Here is a 22377-nt window from a genome sequence, read left to right on the forward strand (position 1 = left end):
GGCTGCAAATATCCCCTTTAAAAGTCTTTTCCAAAAGGATGCTTTTTTTAAACAGGGACATTTTGATTAAACCGAGTTTTGCTTGCTGCAGCACCCACCCACAACTAAAAGACATTCTCAGAACTGACCTAGTTTGGGCAATTTTTACAATATTGCAAGATCCTCCACCCAGGAGCAACAATTTCATCCCGCACCACGTTCCCACCCCACCGACGGGAGCATCCCTGCTCTCCTGGTTTGTTTTTTTTTTATTATTTTGCTCTTCCCATGAGCCGCAACTGCACGAAAAGGAGAAACAGAAAAGCCCCAACAACTTTTGTATTTTCCAGCACAAATATCGTCCCTCGGGACCAATAAATCTTGCAGCAACACCTTCCCACAACGCTCCAGACACCAGAACCTGGGTGCACCCAGCAAGGACCCCAACAGCAGAGCGGGGACCCCTCCAAGCCCCCTGCCCGCACCCCGCTCCCAACACGGCTCCGAGAGGGTCTTTAAAATTGCTCTGACCTTTTTGCAGAGGGGGCTCACTCCAGCCGCCATCCCGTGTCTCCTCTCGCGTGGGCTGTCCACGAGCGTCTTTGGGGAGCCGCTCGCAGAGGGAAACGGGGGTCCCCAGGCACCTCCTTAATCGCAACAGATGGAAATTCAGGGAGTCTTGTTTGTTTGTTTTTTTAACAGCCACAAAACATTTCAGTCCAAACTCCTCTGAGCACAACATCAAGGCCAACGTTGCAAGCAGGAGCCCCCCCCCACGCCTGTGGGGAAACAACCGGGAGCCGCTGCTCCCCCCAGCCCCACCACAGAAGAGCAGCATCACCCCACTTTGCTCCCAATTAATTACTGGCTGCAAGCTGTGGGCAATCATCCCTATTTGGGCCCAAAGCACCTTTTTATCTTGTTTTTCCTCTTTTTTTTTTTTTTTTTTTTGGCAATTCTCGACGAGGCTAACGGGGCCCAGGTGTTTTTCAGCACCTGGAATGCAGCAGAGCTGCACCATCACCAGACTCTTTTTACTTTAAATTGTGCAGAGAGGCAAACTTTTTTTTCTCTTTTTTAACGCATGCAAAATAAATTCAATGTGGTGGGTTTTTTTTTAATGCATGCAAAATAAATTCCATGCTTTTTTTTTTTTTAATGCATGCAAAAAATAACAATAAAAATTAAAAAAAAATTTGCAACGTTGTAAACTCTTGCTGCTCTTAACACCTCCGAAATAAACGCAGCGCAGGGCTGCACGCTTCTTCCAACGCATGGAAAAAAAACGGGGGGAGGGGGCGGGACTTTTTCCTTGCCTCGCGCGGGGCTGCAAACTTTCCGGTTTTTTTTTTAAATCTTAACGGATTTTTCTGAATCTTACCTGGAGCCCTGCCGCGAGTCCTCCCGTCCGCGAGGGGGCGCGAGGCCGCCGCCAGGCCGCTCTACACGGCGGGGGTGGTACCGGAAGTGGCGGCGGAAGTGGCGGCCGGTGCCGGGGAGGCCTTGCCGCGGTGCTGCTTATCAGCCCCGGGCGGTGAGTCTGGTAGGGTCGCTCTCCTTCGGTTGGTACCGGCTGGGTACGGCCCGGTGCTTGTAGAGGGACCGTGGTGAGGAGCCCGGTCGTGTTGGGCCGCGCTAAAGGAGCCCGGTCGGTTAGGCCCCGGTGCCCGGTCGGTTGGGCCCTGATGAGCCCCAGTGCCCAGTGAGGGGCCCGGTCGGTTGGGCCCCCGTGCCCAGTAACGGAGCCCGGTCTGTTGGGCCCTGGTGAGTCCCGATGCCTGGTGAGGGGCTCGGTCGGTTGAGCCCCGGTGCACGGTGACAGAGGCTGGTCTGTTGGGTCCTGATGAGCCCCAGTGCCTGGTGAGGAGCCCGGTCGGTTGGGCCCCGGTGCCCAGTAACGGAGCGCGGTCTGTTGGGCCCTGGTGAGCCCCAGTGCCTGGTGAGGAGCCTGGTCGGTTGAGCCTTGGTTGTGGTTGAGCCACAAACCCCGCTGTCCGGCCATTGAGGCAGCAGCCGGCAGAGCTCTAGGGCGGCTCCCACCCCCGCCATGCCCGGCCAGGGGCCGTTAGGGGTCCGTCGGGTGCTGTTGGCACTGGTGGCCACGCTGGGCTGGCTGCTGGCCCTGCGGCTGCTGCTCGATCTGCGGGCACTGGGGCTGCTCTGCGGGGCGCTGGCGGCGCTGGGCGGCTGGCTGGGCCCCCGGGCCCTCAGCCCACCTGGTCAGCGACTGCGGCTGGAGCGCTTTGTCAGCTCCCTGCAGCCCCCTCCTCACTGCCCAGCGGCCGAGGGGAGGCTGGAGAGGGAGATTGCCAGCACCGTCCGCAAGGTGGTGCGGGACTTCGTCGCCTCCTGGTACCGCACTGTCAGCAGTGAGCCGGCCTTCGAGGCTGAGGTGGAGAAGGCCATGATGGGCCTGGCTGCCGAGCTGAGGCGGCGGATGGGTCGAGTGGACCGTCAAGCCCTGGCCCACCGCCTCCTCCTCCTCTGCGGCCATCACTTGCAGAGCTACCTGCAGGCCCGCGAGGCCCTGAGTGGCGATCCGGAGGGTGGCCGGACTATATGGCGGGAATACAGCCGGCTGGTGGGGCCGCACCCTGCCCTCTGCAGCCCGGCAGCTGAGGTGGGCTACGCCCGGGCTGCTGTGGAGACGCTACTGCGGGCGCTGGTGCCCCGACCCCACTTGGAGACGCGGACGGGACGCTTCATGGTGGTGGAGCTGGTTGCCTGCAACGTGCTGCTGCCGGCCATCAGGAAGATGGCCGACCCTGACTGGATCAACCTGCTGCTCATCGGGGCTTTCTCCAGGAAGCCCCGGGGTGAGGAGCCACTCCCTACACCCCCAGTGCCTGATGTTTTGCCCTTCACGGTGCAGACGGATGCCGCCCCTGCGGGGCTACCCCCCTCACCGAGGGCCACGGACGTGCCCAGGCGAGAGGCAGGGGCTGCTGGCGAGGAAGGAGAGGACCCGGCGAGTGGGCTGTGCCACACGGAGGAGCCCTTCCTCCGCCCGCGAGCCCTGGGCTCCCTCTTCCCCTGCGAGGGTTTGGAGCTGGAGTCCCCCGCACCCGACACGGGCCAGGACACAGACCTGCTGGCACCGTCGCCCGCGGGGGATTTCCTCGATGAACCCCTCCAGGACACCTCTGCTGTGCTGGAGGGACCAGTCACTTCGGAGGATGGCATGGGGGACCTGGAGGAGGGCATTGCCACCAGCTCGGATGCTGGCCTGCTTCCCACCTCTGCTTTTGCGCTGAGCTCCTGCCCTGACATCCAGATCGACCCCGCAGTTGAGAAGGAAGAGGAAAGCCCAGCTGTCCTCAAAAAGTCCTCTTCGCAGAGGCCCTCCAGCTTGGGGAGAGATCTAGGGGCAGCAGAGGGCCCACCACAAAGCCCCTCAGACCCAGGGCAGGCTCTGCCCCTGCTCTCATCCTCCCCAACGGCTTCCATCAGCACCTTCAGCTTTGAGCCCCTCAGCAGCCCCGACGGGCCGGTCGTCATCCAGAACCTGCGGATAACTGGGACCATCACTGCCCGAGAGCACAGCGGGACTGGCTTCCACCCCTACACCCTGTACACCGTCAAGGTAAAGGCTCTCCCGGCGGTCACCCCTTTTCCAAGATCCCCGCACTGCCAGGGGGGCGTGGGCTGGTGTTTGGAGAGAAGGATTTGGGCTGTGTGTGGCTCGACGACAAATTTTGTCTGGCAGCGAGGGGAGTATCAGGCACAGTGTAGCCCTGTAGCCATTCGGGTGCGGGATAGGGGTTCCCACTCTTGGCCAGGGGTCGTTTGGGGCTGTCTGAGTCTTTTGTCTCCTGTTTTCACCATTCCCTTCACTGTGAGGGATTTGTGTGCTGCGCAGCCCCTGTTCCTCAGGAAGGGTGGTCAATCTGAGGAATTGCTGGATGGGACCTCCGTGGGGTCTGGGGACTGTGGGGCCAACAGGGACCATAGCACGTCAGGATTGTTTCGGGGTCTGTAAGGATTATTGACTGTTGCCTTACTCCTCAGTATGAGACAGCCCTGGAGGGTGAGAGCACAGGCAGCCTTCAGCAAATGGCTTACCACACCGTGAACCGCCGTTACCGGGAGTTCCTTAACCTGCAGACCAGACTGGAGGAGAAACCGGAGCTCCGCAAGTTCCTGAAAAGTCAGTGCCTGCATTAGCTTCCCGAGAAAATACTTCTCCCTCTCGCCCCCGTCCGTGCTCCTTTGCTCTGAGGCTATCCTGTCCTGCCTGCGCAGCTCTGGGTGCTGGGCTGTTTGTGATGCCCATGTCCTTGCTCTGTGCAGAGCTGGCTAGAGGAGAACTTTATTTCTTTTGGCAGCAAATTCCAGTGTTTCAAAACAATCCGTGCTCCTGTTCGGATCACAAGACTTGCTTTTGTGGTTTTGCACCTTAGCAATGAATAGAAACACTGGTATCTGCAAGTGTCGTTTGCGTATAAGAAAGTCAAGTAGTATGTGTTGAACCTAAGCTTTTTTAAGAAAGAAAACAATGTTTTTTCTAATGCTACTTATGTGTAAAACTTCACTGAATTTAGCATGTTCCTACATAATCCTTTGGTTTTGACTGGGAAGCTGCTTTGTTGAGAATTTTTGGGCTCTTTGAGTGATCTAAAGTCGTGTTCTTGCTTCTTTAACATTAAAGGCATGGATGATATGATATCAGCAGAACGCAAGTTCTGTATGGATTTAAGATCTGATTCAGCGACCGTGGTTTGAGGGGTGTATTATCTTGGGCTGATGCCGTGGGTAGTGGTAGTCTAAAGCATGACAGCATTAAGATTTTAAAACAACTGTTCCAGTTTTCTCAAGCTTGCTAATGGGTTTGTTTCCTTTTTGTAGATATCAAAGGCCCAAAGAAACTGTTCCCTGATCTCCCATTTGGAAACATGGACAGTGATAAAGTGGAAGCCAGAAAAAGTCTGCTAGAATCTTTCTTGAAGGTGAGATACTTGCTTGTGTGCGCCTGTGAGCTAGAAAGCAGCGCGCGGGACAGCTCTGGACTGACGGGCCGTGGAGCACATCGGATCTCTTCCACTGCGCTTTACATGATCAAGCTGGGAAACTGACTCAAAAAAGATCTAAAGCTACATCTTTCCTTGCAGCAATTGTGTGCAGTCCCTGAGATTGCAAACAGTGAGGAGGTGCAGGAGTTCCTCGCCCTGAACACCGACGCCAGGATCGCTTTCGTCAAGAAGCCCTTTGTTGTCTCCAGGATAGACAAGGTAGACAAGTGGGAAACTGGTTATCTGAACCACTTTTGACTGCACCTAGACATGGCTCTTGGGCTTCAATGTCTAGATATATGGCTGCGGCAGCAGTAACCAAAAAATTCGGATGCTCTCTGGGTAGCTGGGCTCAGCTCGCCCAGAAAGCCATAAAGCTAGGGAGAGTCAGAGCCCATCTCAAGGAGCCTGGGGGTTATCATGGAAAATAGAGCGCAAGTTTGAAAACTCTTAATTCATATTCAAGGAATAGGAATATATTCAAGAATTGACGGCACTGCTGGCTTTTGCAGATCGTTGTCAATGCCATTGTGGACACCTTGAAGACGGCGTTCCCCAGGTCAGAGCCCCAGAGCCCCACGGAGGATCTCAGCGAGTCTGAAGTGGATGGGAAATCTCAGACAGACGGGAAGAAGGCTAACAGGTAAGGGCTCCTTCAACTTCCCCTGTGCTTTATGTAGAACATGGATTTCGTACGTAAACTGACTCCATTGTGGGGAAGTACCGACTTGGTGCTTTACCTGTCATGGATAATACATTGCTGTCGTACTGTAGCTGAATTGTTTTCTCTTTCACGTACTGAGCAAGGGTTTTGAGTTCCTGTTTGGATAAAGGATTTTCTAAGAATGCTCAGGTTTTCACAGAAGGTGGGTTTCCTCCTGAGGGAGCTGTGAGGTGGTGGCATTTGCCAGCAAAGATGTTGACGCTCCTGGAGAATTGCTTTTTACCCTTAAACATGAGCATGACCTATATATGTGGTGGGTCACTGCAAAATACAGCTATAAGTTGTCTACCTGAAGGCTCACTCCTGCCTCTCCCACGTATTTTGCCAGTGGCATGCCGCCTTGCCCAGCAAACATTTGCATATTTGTTAAGGAGTAGTGTTTAAGGTCATTGCACGTATGTTGCTCACCAAGAGTTTATTTGCTGTTGCTGGTAGTGACGAGCCCCATTGTGCTCATCAGTGATTCTTCCCTTACAGAAGAAGCACGAGTATGGCTTTTTTTCCGGAAAAGTGATGTTTTGCTAGAAAAAGCTGCTTTGGACAAAAAGACAAACCAAAAAAGTACAAGTTTTGAAGCGTCTTGGCCGAAAAGGACATTCCTTAATGATAAACAGGCTACTTTATAATTTGTCCCACAATCCCAAACGCCCTTTCGTATCCTCCTTTCTGTGTGTGCGTGTTTATAATTGGATTTCACAATCCTGCTGAGCATGTTTCATCTCAGAGGCTTTTCTGAACGCTTTTCTGAACACTTTCCTGTGTATGCTGCAATGCTCACTCCTCACTGAACAGAAATGCCTACATCTGCATGTAAACTTATATGTAACATACCTGCCAAAGAAGGTGTATGTGTGTGATGGATGTTGGAAAGCCTTGGCTAGGCCCATGTGTAGTTAAGGAAAAGCTCTCTAATGCTTTTGTGGCATGGTTTTACTGTCACCTCTCAGTTATCCTGGGGGCAGATGCTTTTTTGAACCACTTTAGGTCTGATCAGACTTCTTAGCTTGGACATGACCCAGGACAAAGATAGTTGGTCCAGGTTCTTGGCTGAGGCTGGAAAACACATCGCTCACAGCTTGCGGAGGAAACCCTGACTGTGCCGTGTCTCTCCTCCTCAGGTCCAGACTGAGGTTCTCATCCAGTAAAATTGCTCCGGTGCTGAGCGTGAGTGAAGCGCATGACAGGATCGTGTACTCTATCAGGGAGGGCAGCACTGTAAGTTCAGATCCCTCTTGCAATCCTTTCATGATCCTAATCGTTGCCCTGTTTGGGTGCTGGCTTGGAATAATCCGGGTGCACGGGGGTTGTGGCTGCTGCAGCCTTCTTCCCGCGTGCCAGGTCTTTGCAGAAAGGCAATAAGCAGTCCTAGTTGTGCTGTTGGCTACAGCAAGGTGCAAACCAGGTGGTGGGAGGTCGGAGTAGTGGAGATCTCGTGTATCTGTTCTGTGTGCATCTCACTGCTGTGATACTAACACACCGGTGCTTTTGTAGGTCTCTGGCACCCTGTCGCTGGCTGCTATGGAGTCCTTCATCCAGAAGCAGGAGAAGCTGCTGGAGGCAGTCCCCAGCAAAGCTCCCGAAGGCGAGGGCGGCAGAGAAGCTAAGGAAAGCTCCGTGCGGGAGGATATGGACGGGCTGGGCACATCGGAGCAGGGAGCACATCCGGACACAGACTCTGGTGAGCTCAGCCCCTCTATTAGTGCTTCACCGTATCTCCCTTGGTACTGCGACAGCTCCGACATCTCAGCTTGCAAGGTTTTCAGCATGAGGACTTGGTCTCCTGCCTGTTGCACCTTGATTAAAGGGAAGGCAAACTGAGTTTTTCCGGTCCTGTTAGGTGATTGCTCTGGTCTTTATTGCTATTGGAAGCAAATTGGGTCTTGTTGTGTCACTGTAGATCTTCACCTTAGTGTACTCAGTACAGTTACTGCAGAAATAAGTTTCTTAAGGACTGCTTAAACTGCCAATGTTGTAAAGTCAAGCTCTTAGGAACTGATAAATGGCCAAATGACGGTTTCTTGGTAGTCTCAAGTTAGCCTTGATATCTCCATGCACTGTAAAAGGACCTTTTGAGATTCAGTGAAGTTTGGATAGATTTGGTGGGAATAGCAAATATGTAATCGCTGTTCAAGGAAAGATGTTCCTTTTCTGGTTATAGATCCCTCCCCTGAAGCTCAGGGGTGCTATCGCCTCTCAGACCAGTTACAAGATTATCCTGAATGCGAGCAAAAATATGTTCTCTAATCTTTTTCTTGGAATAGTTGAGCTGTATCAGCTGGAAGTTTCCAAAAATTTCACTCCCGTGGTTCAAGTTTGGCAAGCTCTGACTGAAAGCACGTGCTTGTGACAGGATGGATCTGGTATTCTGGAACCTACCCTGTGCTACCAGCTTCGCCTATAATCTTTGAACACACGCCCGCGGTTGTTTTGGGGCTGCTGGGGAGCAGGACTGGAATTGGAGGCCAGCGCTCTGCACAGAGCACAAGAGATACAGGCAGGCCAAGTTAGCTGAACTCTTAAGGAAATTTAAGGTAAACGATGTCAAATGCCTGCAGGTCTGTGATGCTTCAGAGCTGAGACAGAGCAGGCTGGTCTGGCAGGGTAAGGGGGATGAAAGTCTGGGGAGCAGCTGGCTAAAAAGGCAACCAGTGTCCCTATCTGCTCACTGGGTGACTTCTTGGAAGAGGTTGGCCAGCAGCTCTCTGAGGAAAGGGACTTGGATGCTACGGGAATAAACAGAGCTTGCTGGCGATGCACTTTGTATGGGGTTATGGTGAAGCTAAACAGCCTGCTCCAGTTTTTGCACAGGGAAGTCAAGTCTTAAAGGGCAGAGCAAGTGAGGAGTAACTTGTGCATGGCCCAGAGCAAGAGGCAGCAAATGCCCTCACATGCCCTGTCTTTTCCAAGTGAAACGGCCTGGAGTTAATTAGTCCAGCTCGTATGCAGCAGGGAGAGGAAGAGGAAGGAAGGAGACGTGCTGGGGTCCAGAATCCCTCTCCTCTTTATCTCCAGCAGTAAATCGTGTGTGAACAGGCTCATTGGCTCTCTGCAGACAGAGAGTGGTTGAAAGATCAGGCGTCAGGGAGGGTCAGAGTAGGGGAAGCTGCTGTACAGGAGCTCGCTCTGCCAACAGAGCTGACGCAGTAGCCTCAGGTTGGGGTGCTGGCCTAGGAGTGATTGTCTCATGCAGGTTTGTGGTACCTTGAGCTTATTCTGCATAACACCTATGATGCTTTGGGGCCAAGCCACATAAAAGTAATTCTCTAGCGAGTCGGAATGTGTTTATGCTGTAGGCTTTGACATCCTCCTGAGGATCAGAGAGAAGTTTTACTGTCCCAGATCTGTGTCACCAGGGATATGTGGGCATGTGTGGGTGGGTTTTTGTCTGAACTGATGCATCTGGTTTATCCAGATGTGGTTCATCTGTCTTCCTGCTGAGATTTGGACCTGCCACACGATGGCAGCCTGCAGACACCGACCGGAGTCTTGCGCCTGGAAAACTGCACGTTGGAAGCGGGGAAAGTGTTGCTGAAGACTAGGAAAATAGTCCTCAGCAATGTACCTTTCTCCTGGCTATAGTCACTGCCTTCTTCCTCACCTGTTTCGGGCGCATGCCATCCCCGTGCATGGACTGGGGTTTGATAATCCCTTGGCTTACCTGAGAACGAACTGAGCACTCGGAGCAGCCACGTTCTGGTCTGGTTCGCCCCTTGGTAGGGAGATTGGGGCTGCTTGGATGAAAGTGGAAATGAAAGAGAGTGATCGGGGCAGGAGCCTGGGAGGGCAGGCTCCCCAGGCTGGCTGTGCCGCAGCAGATCATCTGCATGTGGCAGAAGGTGCTAGGCTGGGGAGAAGACCGTCAAGCAGGCTGTTGGGGAAAAGAGTGAGTTTCAGATGATGCTTTCCACCAGGTTTGCTTAGGCGCTGAGTTGGCTTCTTCATCTGACCCTCCTCTTCCTCCTGGCAGACTCTGAGACAGCTTTGGCTGACCTGGCCCTGGACGTGCTTCGTCTGCTGCTGATGGATCACTGGAGCTGGCTGTGCACGGAGAACATCCAGAAGGTCTTCCACCTGCTCTTCGGGACCCTCATTCAAAGGTAAGGCCTCAGCGACCAACCTCACAGCTCTGTGAGGTGGCATTGCCTCTGGAGTTAGTCTAAAATGGAGCTTCTGCCTGAATGCAGATAAATGCTTTCCGTCGCATCAAACGACAAGGTTCTGTAAAGAAGGTGTCGTGTGTATGTAGAGTAAACATCTCGCAGATTTGCACTAGGAGCTGTTTTCACTGTGAGCAGCAACGTAACTAGTAGGCAGCCTCCTGTCCTTTAACAACAGGGGAAAGGAAGGATCCAGACCTGGGAATAGGAGGTTTCTTGCCTCGTGAAAGGGCAAGAGCGCCCAGCTCCTTGGCTCTTCAGGGAGAGATTGGTCTCTGCTGACCTCCTGGTCTCTCGCTGACCAGGGGCTCAGCTTGTTCTTTGCACAAAAGGAGAATGAACAGGCACAGGGAACAGCGTCTTGTCAAGTAACAGCTTGGAGTGTGGCCTCCCAGGGCCTTTGCTCTCGCTGATGCACCCCTTTCTGATCTGCGGTGGGCCAGTAGTGCCTGTGCCTTGGGCATTGACCCACAGATGTATTAGGGAAAGACTTCCTTTCCAGCTGGTATGTACTTGCCAAGCTTTTCTGAGGCCAGTGTCTCTGTGTGGTAAGGCACCAGGCCAAGACACACAAACAGAGAGCATTTCTGTTTTCTTGTGTGGGTCGGTGACCATCACTAGCTGAGGATATGGTCCTTTAGAGTCAAAGGAAAGCCTTCCCGGAAAGGCTTTGGCTAGGGGGAGCCTCGGAGCAGCGCTTTTCCCACTCCTGTGCCCTTTTGTCTCTCGCAGGCATTCAAAGCCAGCGTCAGAATGTGCAGGGCAGCACGTTATAACCAAGCTGGTAATTTAAGCTGCCCTCAGCAGAGGTTGCTGGAGCGCTTTGAGGTCAGGGGCTGCTGGCCATCACTCCCCAGTCTGTTTCCGTGGGTGGGAGGAGGTGGGTTTTGCTCCCATTTCTCCAAAATGGGCTCTGGTCTCTTGGGGAATGAGCTGGAACCCAATCCTTGTGTGTAAGCACAGAAGTATGAGGGCTTGAATATGCACGTCATCACCTCCTAATAAGCTGCGTCCCGGTCAGCCAGGGAGCCAGCGGCACCGACACGTGGCATTGGTATTTTCCACTAGAGAAGCTGTCATACACACAGCACATGCCTGGCTCTGGAAAGTGGAGGAGCTCCGCAGGTTGTGCTAGTGGAGCAGCGTGAGGGTGAATGTGTTGGTAGCTGCTTCGCTTCGACGGGTCTGGGTGAACCCACGTGTGCCGCAGGCAAACCTTTGGCTGGAGGTGATGTTGGGAACTCCCGTGACTCCTTGGTGTCGTGATCAGGACAGGGTGCAAATACAACATTTCGAGCTAACCCGGTGTCCCTGGTTCTGTACGTGTCTGTGCTGAAATCCACATCTTGACGCCGGCTCTGCTCTTGTTCTGGGACAGTCAGGAGTCCGCAGGTCTGGGGTGAAGAGGACAGGAGAAGGAATTGCACAGTGTGAACTGACCCGTTGCCAGGAGGATGGTGTGGCTCATGGATTGCTGCAGGGAACACTTTCCTCCCCTGTTTCTGCCCCTGTAATTGCCACCCCAACCCAGAAGGCTGTGTTTGGGACAGCGCTTCAGTCCCCCGAAAGGGAGGAGTGTTGGGGTGGAGGCTCTCCTATCTCGAATCAAGGGTGGCAGGTTTTTAGTGTCCTGGAAGCCCATGTGAAGGGCTGGGGCTCAGCAGGGTACTGCAGTGGGCGCAGGAGCTGCCCTGAGAGCAGTCAGAGTCTGCCTGTCTGAAAGCTGTCATCTGGTATGAGAGCAGAGTTCAGACAATGCCTGAGATGCACATTCAAGATGAGGCATGTAGTTACCTCCGCAGTGGAGGGGAATTGGGAATGGGGGGGCTCCATGCTGGCTTGCCGTTGCACCCTGTCCCTGAGCCATGCAGAAGGGTGGCTGAGACTTCTTTTACTCATGGCTGGCCCAGGTGGCCACTGCTGTCCTGAGCAGATCAAGAAGTCTCTAGCTCAGACCTGCTGCTAGCTGCCTACCCAGGGACACGGCGTGGATTTGGTGGCGTTTCTCTTCCATTTAAGTATTTGCAACTTGATCGCTGCTCGGCCAGACCTGGCACAGCCTTGGCACTGGCATTCTGGCTGGCGCTGCGTCTGGGTACCCTTTACAGGTGCAGAAAATACCAGAAGCTGTTCTGGGAGCGTGTGCTATTCAAGGCGTCGTTGCTCCCACCTCTGAGAACAGACAGACAAACACGGGGCAGATGGGCACGCATCCTGTCTCTAACCGCTGCTGGTCACAAAGTACGAGTAGGAACCATCCCTCCACGAGATGAGGTCCTTCTCTGTTCCCATCAGTGGTTGGGTTGGGTGGTGAGAGGTGGAAAGGAGGTGTCCTAGCAGCGTTTGGGTGTTAGGAAGGGGGTTGCTGCTGGATGGATCCTCCTCTGCCAGCTTGTATTTGGTGAGGAGCATGCTGCTCCTTGCAGCCTCCTCGCAGCTGCCTTCATGGGCATTGCTACCGCTCTGCACTGAGTGTGCCTCATCCCAGAGCAGAAGAATCAAAAGAAAACCACCAGGAATAAGGTCCAGCTTCTCCGAAGAGCCAATCCCCCTCTCCTTTGGGGACTTTCTCTCTTGGGCTTGTGTTGCCCACAGCATCCCCTGCAGTGACATCGAGTGACTGCTGTGACAGCACTGTTGCTGATTAATGGGACCTCCCTACCTTTCTTCGTTTGCCATTCTCCGCACAGAGCCACCATCCCACCCATCCCCATCCCACCACACTCCTCTTTCCCCTCTTCTCCGTAGCTGAACTAGCTGGAGCCAGGCCGCCATCCGTCTTCCCTGACTGTCAGTTTAATGGCAGCCAGGGAGAGGAAGGCTGCATGACCGAAAAAGGTATTGTTAAGTAAAAGGGAGGCCGCGTGTTCAAGCCCGCATCTGTACGGCGCTCATCCCATTATGTAACAGGGAGTGATTCTTTTTTGGAGCCGAAAGGAAAGGCAGAGGGGCCGGGAGGCTCGCTGGGAGTGGGGACGACCCCGGGGACGAGGATTGCTTCCAGCAGCCTCTCCACACGCTGGGTCCGTGCCTGTAAACAAACCCGCTGCCCCGCTCTGGCTCCGCACCCCTCCTCTGTCCGGCTCTCGCTTCCCTCCCACCGGCTGGAAATGCAGATCTCCTCTTTCCTGGGGAGGCTGCAGCAGGGACCTGTTTGCAAAGGGTCGTAGATGGGGCTATTCTGGGCTCCGGGGGTGTTCGGTGGAAGAACTAAAAAGCATTTGGAGAATCCGTGTGCTTTTTAGAGCCTTGTGAGTCAAAGCGGCATTAAAAATACACGGCAAGCACGCGAACCGCGCCACGGCTGTGACCCTGCGCCCTGCCCTCGGTCTGTCCCCGACGGCACGATGGTCACTAGGTCAGGGGTCTGCCAGCGCCGCGACGAGCCGGGGGCAGCCGTGGAGCCAGGGCGACAGCCGCCAGGTACCAGCTCGCTGTGCCCTTCAGCTGCTGCTGGGGTTCTCCCAGGCCTACATCTGCTTCCCCTTCTGGAGGGGAGTCCCAGCAGAGTGCCAGGATCCCAGGGATGGACCTGGGAGGATTTTAGATGCAGATCCAGGTCTGTATGCTTTTCCTAGCCCCTTCCCATGCATCACAACAGAAAGCCGTGGCAATGCAAACCACCGAGCGGAGGGAAGGTGTCGCGGCACACCCCAGCTGTCTGCACCCTGTAACCTGAGCGGGGCTGGGGCACAGAGTCCGTGCCGGGGCTCGGAAGCGCCTGTCTGTATATAAAGGAGTGTGTGGACCTACGCAGGCGGCTTTGATGGTGTCATGTTCCACCAAGCACGAGTTATAATAAATGCAAAGCATCCCTGCCTTACCCAGGAGCTCAGCACCGCTTGGCTTGCTGTTTTCTTTGGGTCACTCTGGTGCTCCTCCGGGCTTTGTCCCCTGTCCCGTCATTCCTCGGTAAAGCGGGTGGGTTTGGGGAGGTGATGTTCCAGTCTGTGTGAGATGTAGATGGAGAGCCAGGGGTGCTTTGAGACTGGTTACAGATGACCGTCGGGCTTTCACGAGAGCAGTTTCTTGCAAGTTCTTCTAGCTCTGGTTCCCTTTGCGAGTCTGGCTAGCTTTGGCTTGTTTTTCTTGTCGGGTTTTCTCTCTTGAGCTGGTTCTCCTGAAGTTTCAGCCACTGCTGAACTAGCATGGGAAAGGAAAGTCTGAGCGCAGATCCGCCCCCGAGCTGAGTCTTGGGCCGTGGTCTTGCAGGGAGCCTGGCTCTTGGGTGCTGCGGTGAGGGACACTGAGCCCTGGGGTGGGAGCAGAGGAGAGAAGGGCACTTGGGCAGTGCGCAGGACGGGTTTTGAATATGTACGTTAAAATGGGTCCGAGTGGTCCTGGGAAGGCTGCAGCAGCAGGGGTTGTCTTTGATTTGAGATGCTAGATCTTGCCAAGCGTTGCTGGGGGTCAAGAGCTGGGCAAGGCCGCAGAGGCATGATAGTCTTCATCCTATCAGCAGTAGGTCTGGAATTCTTCTTGCAGCCTGGGGTTCAGTCTGTTAGGGTTTGGATAAACAGTTTGACTAGGTCCCGGTTTAAAGAGCAAACGCCTCGACACAGGCAACCCAGCCTGTAGAAACGATTTGGGCACGTGGAGGAAGCCGATGCCAGGCTCCGGGGTGGGTACAGGGAGGATGCGGTTGACGTGAATGGTGCTGCATCCTCTGCAGGCAGCTGGAGCCTGCAGGGCTGTGGGTTATTCCAGAATTTGTCCTTTCCAACGCTGTCCTGCACATTCAATGTGCCTTTGACGGGAGATGCAAGGCTGGGGGGAGCAGGTTGTGTCTCCCTGACCCCTGAGGCAAACTCAGAGCTGGCTGCTATGGAGGTTGCTCCCTGCAGAGGTAAAAAGCACCATCAGCAACGGGGCCTCCGGTCTCCAGCAAGCCTGTCGCATTGCCGTGGCCTCCCCTCTGTCCTTTCCTGGCTCTCCATGTCATTAGGTTTCATGTCCCCCCCCATCCCTGTTTCACTGTGTGTGTTGAGGGGTAGCAGTTCAGCAGCGTGGCTGGTTTCTTTAGCCCTCATGCCGCGGGCTCGCTCAGCTTCTAGCCCCACCAAGTGAAAACTTCTCGGACTGATATCCATAGCCTGTGATTGACAAAGGTCCTGGGTTGCCGATTTAATGGGGCAACAAAGGGTCCTTGCAGCCAAGACTGGGGTCCCTTCGGCAGTCCGGACATCTGCGCCAGTCCAAAGAGTGCTGCAGCTTGCTTTTGCGGCGCGTCCCCATCCCTCCTTCACCAGGGATTCCGCACGGTGCCCGACCATTTCACAAGACGGGTTCGGGTGGGCTGTTGCTGAGGGTTACCTGCGTGCACAACCCCAGGCTGGCCTCGTCATCTTGCTGTCATCTTGGCTTCAGGGCTCTGTGCCGGCGCCTGTCGATGTCAGGCCAGGTGTCGTGGGCACTTGTGCAACTGCTGGTGTGAGTCAAGGAGCTGATAGCTTCAGGGAGTTGCTTGCTGGGTGTTTTTTTTCCCTGGTTTTTCTCTTCTTTCTCCCTTGATCTCTGTGCCAACAGAACTGGCAAAAACAAAGACCCTTGGCAGCCTCCTTGATCCTCTTGACTTGAAAGTGCCACCGGCATGTAGTGTTGCCTGACCCTCTTAAATGTCCCTGGGTAAACCAGCCCGCTCGGGCAGCCAAGCACCTGCAGCCCTGGGCGTGCTGGGAACGCGCTGCCCATGGGCAAGCAATTCTGCCCAGCCCTGGCCATCTGGAGCCCCGCAGGGGCCGTGGCTGGCAGCCGAGATGGTGAGCCAGACCTCGTCTCGGTGCTGGGTTGCACCGGGGGTCGGCGCAAAGCTGGGCTGTACATGTGTCACCCGGCGTAGGGGGTATCCTGGGGTAGGACGTGGCTGTGCGTGGGCAGGCGTTTGCTGCGGAGGCTCCCCGTTCCCTCCCTGTTATCTCTGAAAAAGACATTAAAGCCGAGGGTTGGCTCGTGCTTTTCAGGAGCCAGGAGAAGCCGGGAAGGTTTATGCTAAAGCTGTTCCCAGCGCGGCTGCTCCCACTTTCCTTTGGCTTCGTAGCTGGCAGGTAGCTTACCACTCCGGGCTCGGGCAGCACCTCTGCGTTTTGCTGGCAGAAGCGAGCTGCCAAAACTGCAATGTCGATGCAGCTGGAGCAACTAAATCCATTCGCTGTTCTGGCTTGTTACCTGGGGGAGTTGATTTGGGCACGTTTAGTAAGGGTCTTTGCAACTGCACATGGAGGGGCTGTGCTGGCAGGTACGCGGCAGCAAGGGTCCTGTCTCTCCTGTGGTGGTGCAAGTGTGTAGCCCAGCCTAAAAGAGTTTGTATATAGGGGAACCAACCGTATGGTGACTTCCTGCTCGTCTCTGGATTTGGCTATTTGTGTTGTAGCTGCAAGGAGCAATAGAAATCGTGGGCCTGTGGTATGTCAGCAAAAGTGATCTTCGGGACTGTGTGTGTCTTCGTGTGTGTATGTAAAGTAAATAAAAATCAACTTGGAAATGGGCCTCGATTCAGTTGTCTCCAAGCACCTGGAAATTTTGGATCTGGCTTTGAATTTCTGTCCCAAACAAATTTTTTTTCCTCTTCTAGAAGCAGCATTCTTCCAAAAACAGCCGCTAGAATGAAGCAAGCACTCTGTGCTTTGATAACAATTGCAACGTTATTTTAACTGCATCTCTCTTTTCTTTTGACTCTGTTTCAGCGATTAGATATGTGCCAACTTTTTTCCCAGATTTAAAAAAAAAAAACAAAACCCAAACCCAACAACTTCCTGTTTCAAATAGAAGAGACAAAGAAGAAAAGGGTTGAGAGGAAATAATGTCTCCTTGTTGGTTTTAGTTTTCCTCGGCTTGTGAAGGGTTAATGGTGTTTTTAAGTATTTTGATTCTGAAGTGGGCTAATGAAGCAATCTGCTGTGAGCAGGACCTGGCTGAGACAGCCTGGCCTCTCCCTGGGGCACCGCTGAGAGCTTAATTGGCTCAATAAATACTTGATGAAGATGTTATCGGAAGCCGAGATGCTTTGTTAAAAATCAAGGGTTTTTTGGGACGATTGTTTTTAATCACATAGTTTTCTCCCCCTTTTCTGAGCCCCGTGATGTCGCAGGGAGATCTAACTTGAGAAGAGCAAAAAACAGGGCAGCTCGGTTAATTCACTGGAGGGAGAAGATGTTAGAGTTCGAGCCCTCTGTGTTTACATGATTTCTTTTTGCAGCAGGTGTGTTTTGGAGGGAGCAGTACTTAAAGCGGCACAGAGCGGTGCCCCAAATCCCAACACCAAGGTGTGGTTTTGTGCCTACAGGATGATCTATTTTTCCTGGAGGATGATCTATTTTTCCTTCTCTCTGCCGCACAGTAAAATGTCCTGCATATCCACTTCTCGCAGGGCTTCTGCCAGCTCCACCTCTCACTGCCTGGGTCAAGCAGGTAGAAAAATCTCACTGCCCTACGCTGGCAAGGCGCTGGTGCGGGTAAGTCTAATCAAGGCACGCTGGATGCCACCGGCGTGAACTCCTTGCAGCTTGATTTGTTTCTTGCTTCCTTCAGCGCAACTGCCCTCCGTGGAGCTGTGCTTGGGAGGTGCGAGGCTGGCAAGACACTCTGTTCAAGGGGAAGGCACTCGGCCACGGGGCCGCTGCCTCGCTGGTCAAACACTTCATTACCGTGTGCTCGGGCAGGGGTACAGGACGTATTGTTCATAGCATATACAACTGTAAACGTTTTACAGGGCAGCAAGAGAGGAACATTTCCAGTAAGGCGAGAAGGATAGTTTACTTTTTGCGTGTGTGTCTTTGGCCAGAAGTTTAAAAGGACTCGGGATGCTTTGTATTCTTTGATTTATGGAGGACTTTTTTTTTTTTCTTTTCTTTTCTTTCCTGTTTCCTTCCTCAGGGTTTACCGATGGCCTGGACAAGTGTGGGTTTGCTTTGAAGGTGTTTGAGCTGAGCGTGCCAGCAGTCGGCTGCACGTGTTTCTGCTGGCAGCTCTGCGGAGAAGGTGGACGTGGGCTCAAGTAGCAGGTGCTAAAAGCTGAGCCTGGGGGCGAAAGCTCTTCATTTGTGTTTTTCCATTCTTCTAACTGTGCCCGCTGCAGCTGTTTCTTCGGTTTTACAAGCTTTGCTCCGAAAAGTTTTACAGTCAAAGCATTGAAATGTTGCTCTTTCTGAGCCCTTGAGTTAAGGATATTCTTGTGGTTTGAGGCACAATTTGGAGAGGAATTTGGGGGACAAGTTCTGCGAAGGGAGGGATGGTCTGGTGATTTAAGTACCAGCCTTTCTTGATTTCATAAGGCAGATGCTTGAATGCCTTGCGTGTTTCCAGAAGTTGCTTTTTTCTTAAATCCTTTTCACTACCTTGGTCTCACAGGCCTTTTTCGAGCTTCTGGTTAGCCAATGCCATGTTAACTGACCTCGGGGAGATGGAGGCCTTGTTCTGGGGTGGAAAGTAGTAGATGTTGAGCTGGACTTGCTACTGCTATATTTATAGAGCTATTTGTATTTATAAAGCTAAAGCAGATTAGTAGAAGCTTTCTCGTCGTTGTCTTCTTCCTAACATGGCCTCCAGTTTGTGTTTGTCTAAATCCTTAAAATCCCCAATTTTGGGGGAATCACAAGTGCAGTTGCTTCAGATTTTAATTATAATCAGCATATGTAACTCAACCATTCCTCGGCTCAAGTGAACTTAGCAGTTCTTATCCTAACCTTGATGGACAGGAAAAGCAGAGCTTTTAGCGCTCTTTGTAAATTTGTAGAGTACCATATCTTTTTGTCCATTCCTGGTCCATTTTTATTTTCCAGACTAAGCAAATCCAACCTGTCCAACCTTTACTTGCTGAGTTGAGCGCTCTCTATCTGCAGGCGAACCCTCTGGGTAATCCACTTAAGTGAGTGCATCCAGCTCGCAGGAGCCAGGTAAACCCAGGTCCGTACGCTGTGTTTTGCCTGTTCCTGACTCTCAGTCTGCCTTTACCATCGGTCTTAGCAGCTTCTAGGTGCCGGAGGAGGGCCAAGGTATGTACGCCCCAGGCCTTTTTTCTCATTCCCTCTGCGGTTCCTATCTTAATGGGCCCCTTCAGCTGACCTTGGAGTTCCTGCTTAAGCCATGGCATTAAATCAGCTCTTTTTTAGCAGCCATTTCATTCCTCCATCAGCAGCTATTTCGAACAGAGGACCCTTACAGCATGGGCAAGTTATGCTCCTCCAGACTAACGTCCAGGACTTTGTAGCCTTTGCAGTCTGTCTCTTTGCATTGGGCATTATCAAAGCATTTGAACGTCTGAGCCCAGGAGGTCACTTTCTATCTATTTCTGGTCTCAGCTGAAGTGTAAGGAGGTGGTTCAGTGGTGGGTTTGGTTTTTTTTATTTCTTATTAAGGCTATTTCTTCATGACATAGCAGAATGGAAATAGTAACCCATCAGCCGTTGAAAAAAAGAAAAAGGTCTATTTATGTTTCTTGCTGGATTTACTTCTACCTGGGAGAAGGCATGTGTGTGCTTTTGATGTGGCACATGGATCTCAAATGCTTAGTCCTTTAATAGTACGAAAAATCATCTGTGATCTGCTGGCGAAGGTCAGCTTTGGACCAGCACGTATTTGGAGTTCCTGCGTGAGAAGTCTGAGCTGTTAATCCTGATCCTGGTGCAGCAAGTCTGCCTGATGGAAAGGTCAATTTGCCATAGAAATCTGGGTTTTACTCAGGTAGGATTTTTCAATAAAGCTTGGTGTGACCCTCCCTGAGTTGCAACTACAGTTGTGAGAGCTGAGAAGTTCCTTTGCTCCTCACCATTTAACAACCGTTGCTCGTGCATGCCCCTGTGCGTGTTGTGCAAATGCAGTGTGCGTCCCCCAAAGTGGGTGTTGGCGGTGCCTTTAACAGGTGCAGGTTGAGAGCAGGGAGGAAAAGGCAGGTTACTCTGTTTTGATGTTTTCTTTCGGAGTATCTGAGAGCGTCAGCTGCTCTCCCAGGGAGGATGCTGAGCCAGGTGGACCAGTCTTGACAGTTCCTCTCTTCCCAGTGCTTTCGGGATGGGTCCCCGCACTGATAGACTGACAAAAGGGAACCCGAGCACAGTGACTTTGGTCTTCCTTCCATCTGCACCCAGCTTTGGTTTCTCTTCTTTTCTAGAATGATTTCTTGTCCCCTTTCCTGTCTAGTTTCTTCTTTTTTTTTGTACGCTCTGTGGTTTTGGGTGCCTCTTCCCCCTTTCCTAGCAGCGAGTATCCTGCTGTCTGGGCTGCACGCCATGGGGCAAGTTGGCCTCTTCTCGGGAGCTTGCACGGAGCCGTAGCAGGCGTCAGCGCAGGTGGGGCAAAACCGACAGAGCCGTTCTCAGATCCTGCCCTTTGCTTCCCGAAGTGGAAGGCAGTGAGCTGCCAGACTAAGTAAAAAAAAAAAATCCATCAACAGTGTTTTGCAACTGTGGGAACTAAGACCTGTAAGCACTTGCATAATCGCAATGCGTGCACATGTGATCAGATTTATAGGTGTTACTTCTAGGCCTGGTTGCCTAGTTCTGGTGACTTTATGGAAATAAATGAGCTAGAAATGGTCGGTTGTTTGTGTGGGGCCTTCCAGCATTCGTCAGTTCTTGGTCTGCTCTTGAGCTGTCTGGAAACGTGTGCTGTCTTCTCCAAGTTCAGCTTTCACTCTGCCCACTATTTGCTTGACTTTTTTGCTATTTTAGGAACATTCCTAAGAAAAAGAAAGCTTGTTCTTTACTTCTGCAAGCTTTTAAAGGATGGTAAGTGACTATTGCTGAGATGAATTTCAAGTCAACGTTCCATCTGATCTCCCTAGATGCAAGGTTGTACTGTTTGCAGCTCTGTCCCCAAGTCTCTGAACTTCTGTTGCTTGTCAAATGTTTTCTCAGTTAGGAAAGCAGGTTGTATAACAAAACATGTTAATGAAAAACCATGTTAATGAAAGCTCTTTCCCCTAGAGGAGCCACAGTTTAACACTTTAATTTGGTTGGGGATGGCTGGAGGGTTTAATGTGATCCAGGGTGTTAAACTCTACTGATGGTTGGAGATAAAAACCCTTTCAGGTAATTGTATTTCAAACAAGGTCTTTTCCCAGGCAAGACTGTGCTGTGACATTCTGTCCTCTAAGACAGGTAGAAGCTACGCTTTGGATCTCTGGCACTATCTTGTAGCAACATCAGTACTCGGGGTCCCTGGCGAGGCAAAGGCTGTTTCCCCCCATTTCCAGTGCTGTTACTGGGATCACCAGGAGCATTGCCTGTGCTCCAGTAAGACCTTGCCCTGAGACATAACAGGCCTTACTGCTGCACCAAGGCTCATTTTCAGGTTTTTTCATGGTCTTTGCTTTTGCATCCTTAAAGACCTGCAGCTCGGCACCTCGTTTCCTGCTGAAGAAGGGAGCATCACGTTGCAGCCCTGGCTCCAATGATGGCTACCTGCCGTTCCTTTGCCCTTGGTTACCTTCAGGTGTTGCTGTTCCCGACTCTCTGCTCGCGTTGTCCCGATTGTGTGGGGAAAGACGCCCTTGGCCCGAATGCCTCGCCTGAGAAGAATGCAGACAGTCTGGCAGAGCGCAGGTTAAATAAAGTTTGCCTTGGCAGGGCCCATGCTCTTGGATGTACTATGAGCTGCCGGGGCGTAGTGGTGACGGAATTGCAAGCACGAACACCAGCTGCCAAGAGGAACGGGTCTCCTGGCCCTGCTTGCGGACTTCTCTCCTCTGGGACTCTTGAAGTACTGGCAAAATCGCAAGCCTTCTCCCTACCCCAACCCCGTGCTGATGCTCCCCTCTTTTCTCCGGAGCCTTCCACTGATGAGGACGGCGGCAGCAGGCCATTGCCGTCGGTGCTGCGCCGCTGAGTCCTGGTCTTGCTAAATTGATGGGGACCCTCCTGTTGGCCTCTGTGGCGTCAGGGATTTGTCGGCTGGCCTCTCCTTATTCTGGGGGGAAAGATTTCAGGCAGTGACGAGTTTTGACTGATGGCTGTGGCTTTTGCTATTACACGGAGAAATGATTTCACGTCTGGGAAGGAGGGTCCGCATGATTGATTTAGAAACTTTCCCTGGCCAGCGCTTGGGTGGCGCGGACACATCTCCCCCGTGCAGGCTGCAAACGCCTCCGAGCCTTTATGTGGAGCGGCATTCCCGTGGCCTCGGGATTTGCAGGTTGTTACCGTATAAAGGGCACAGTCTTGGCCCAGCGGGAGGGCTGACCAGCAGTTTTGTTGGCAGGTACCTAACTTTCCTTTTAATAGATGTGCAGCGCCGGGTTTTGGATGGGAGCGGCGATGATTTCACTGCTTGCCACCGGAGGACGGAGCAGGACTGGACAGCAGGGAAGCAGGGGGGTGAGAGGAGCGCAAAGCAGCAGGGTATTCGTGCCTTGCCATCCTGGGAACGTGCGTTTTGGTCTCCAGGCGAGACACCCTTGACTCTTTTGGTAGCAGAGGGACTAATGAGAGGAGCACTGGTTGCCAGAGCGTGCTCCTGTCTTTCCAGTCAGTCATGGGGGTTGTTTTAGAGTTAAAACACCAGTTTTGGTGGTTCT

General features: G+C 52.8%; 1 protein-coding gene across 26 annotated transcripts in view; it reads left to right on the forward strand.

Moving 5' to 3' along the window:
* The first annotated feature begins 745 nt into the window (after positions 1-745).
* SNX19 (sorting nexin 19) overlaps positions 746-22377 on the forward strand; it is a 41003-nt gene continuing 19371 nt past the window's right edge. For 10 of the 26 annotated variants that reach the window (XM_075173022.1, XM_075173017.1, XM_075173021.1 and 7 more), the window contains exons 1-9: positions 1448-1681; positions 1717-3562; positions 3988-4126; positions 4825-4925; positions 5088-5207; positions 5501-5631; positions 6831-6927; positions 7204-7390; positions 9680-9809. In XM_075173022.1, coding sequence (XP_075029123.1) covers positions 2027-3562; positions 3988-4126; positions 4825-4925; positions 5088-5207; positions 5501-5631; positions 6831-6927; positions 7204-7390; positions 9680-9809 — 2441 coding nt within the window. In that variant the 5' untranslated portion in view covers positions 1448-1681; positions 1717-2026. Of the gene's footprint in view, positions 3563-3987; positions 4127-4824; positions 4926-5087; positions 5208-5500; positions 5632-6830; positions 6928-7203; positions 7391-9679; positions 9810-17235; positions 17321-17741; positions 17870-18646; positions 21098-21190; positions 22247-22377 lie in introns of all 26 variants that reach the window. The other 16 variants (XM_075173025.1, XM_075173027.1, XM_075173028.1 and 13 more) reach the window with 16 other exon arrangements.

The sequence above is a fragment of the Calonectris borealis genome, chromosome 24 (assembly GCF_964195595.1).
Source record: "Calonectris borealis chromosome 24, bCalBor7.hap1.2, whole genome shotgun sequence".
In the NCBI taxonomy this organism is placed as follows: Eukaryota; Metazoa; Chordata; class Aves; order Procellariiformes; family Procellariidae; genus Calonectris; species Calonectris borealis.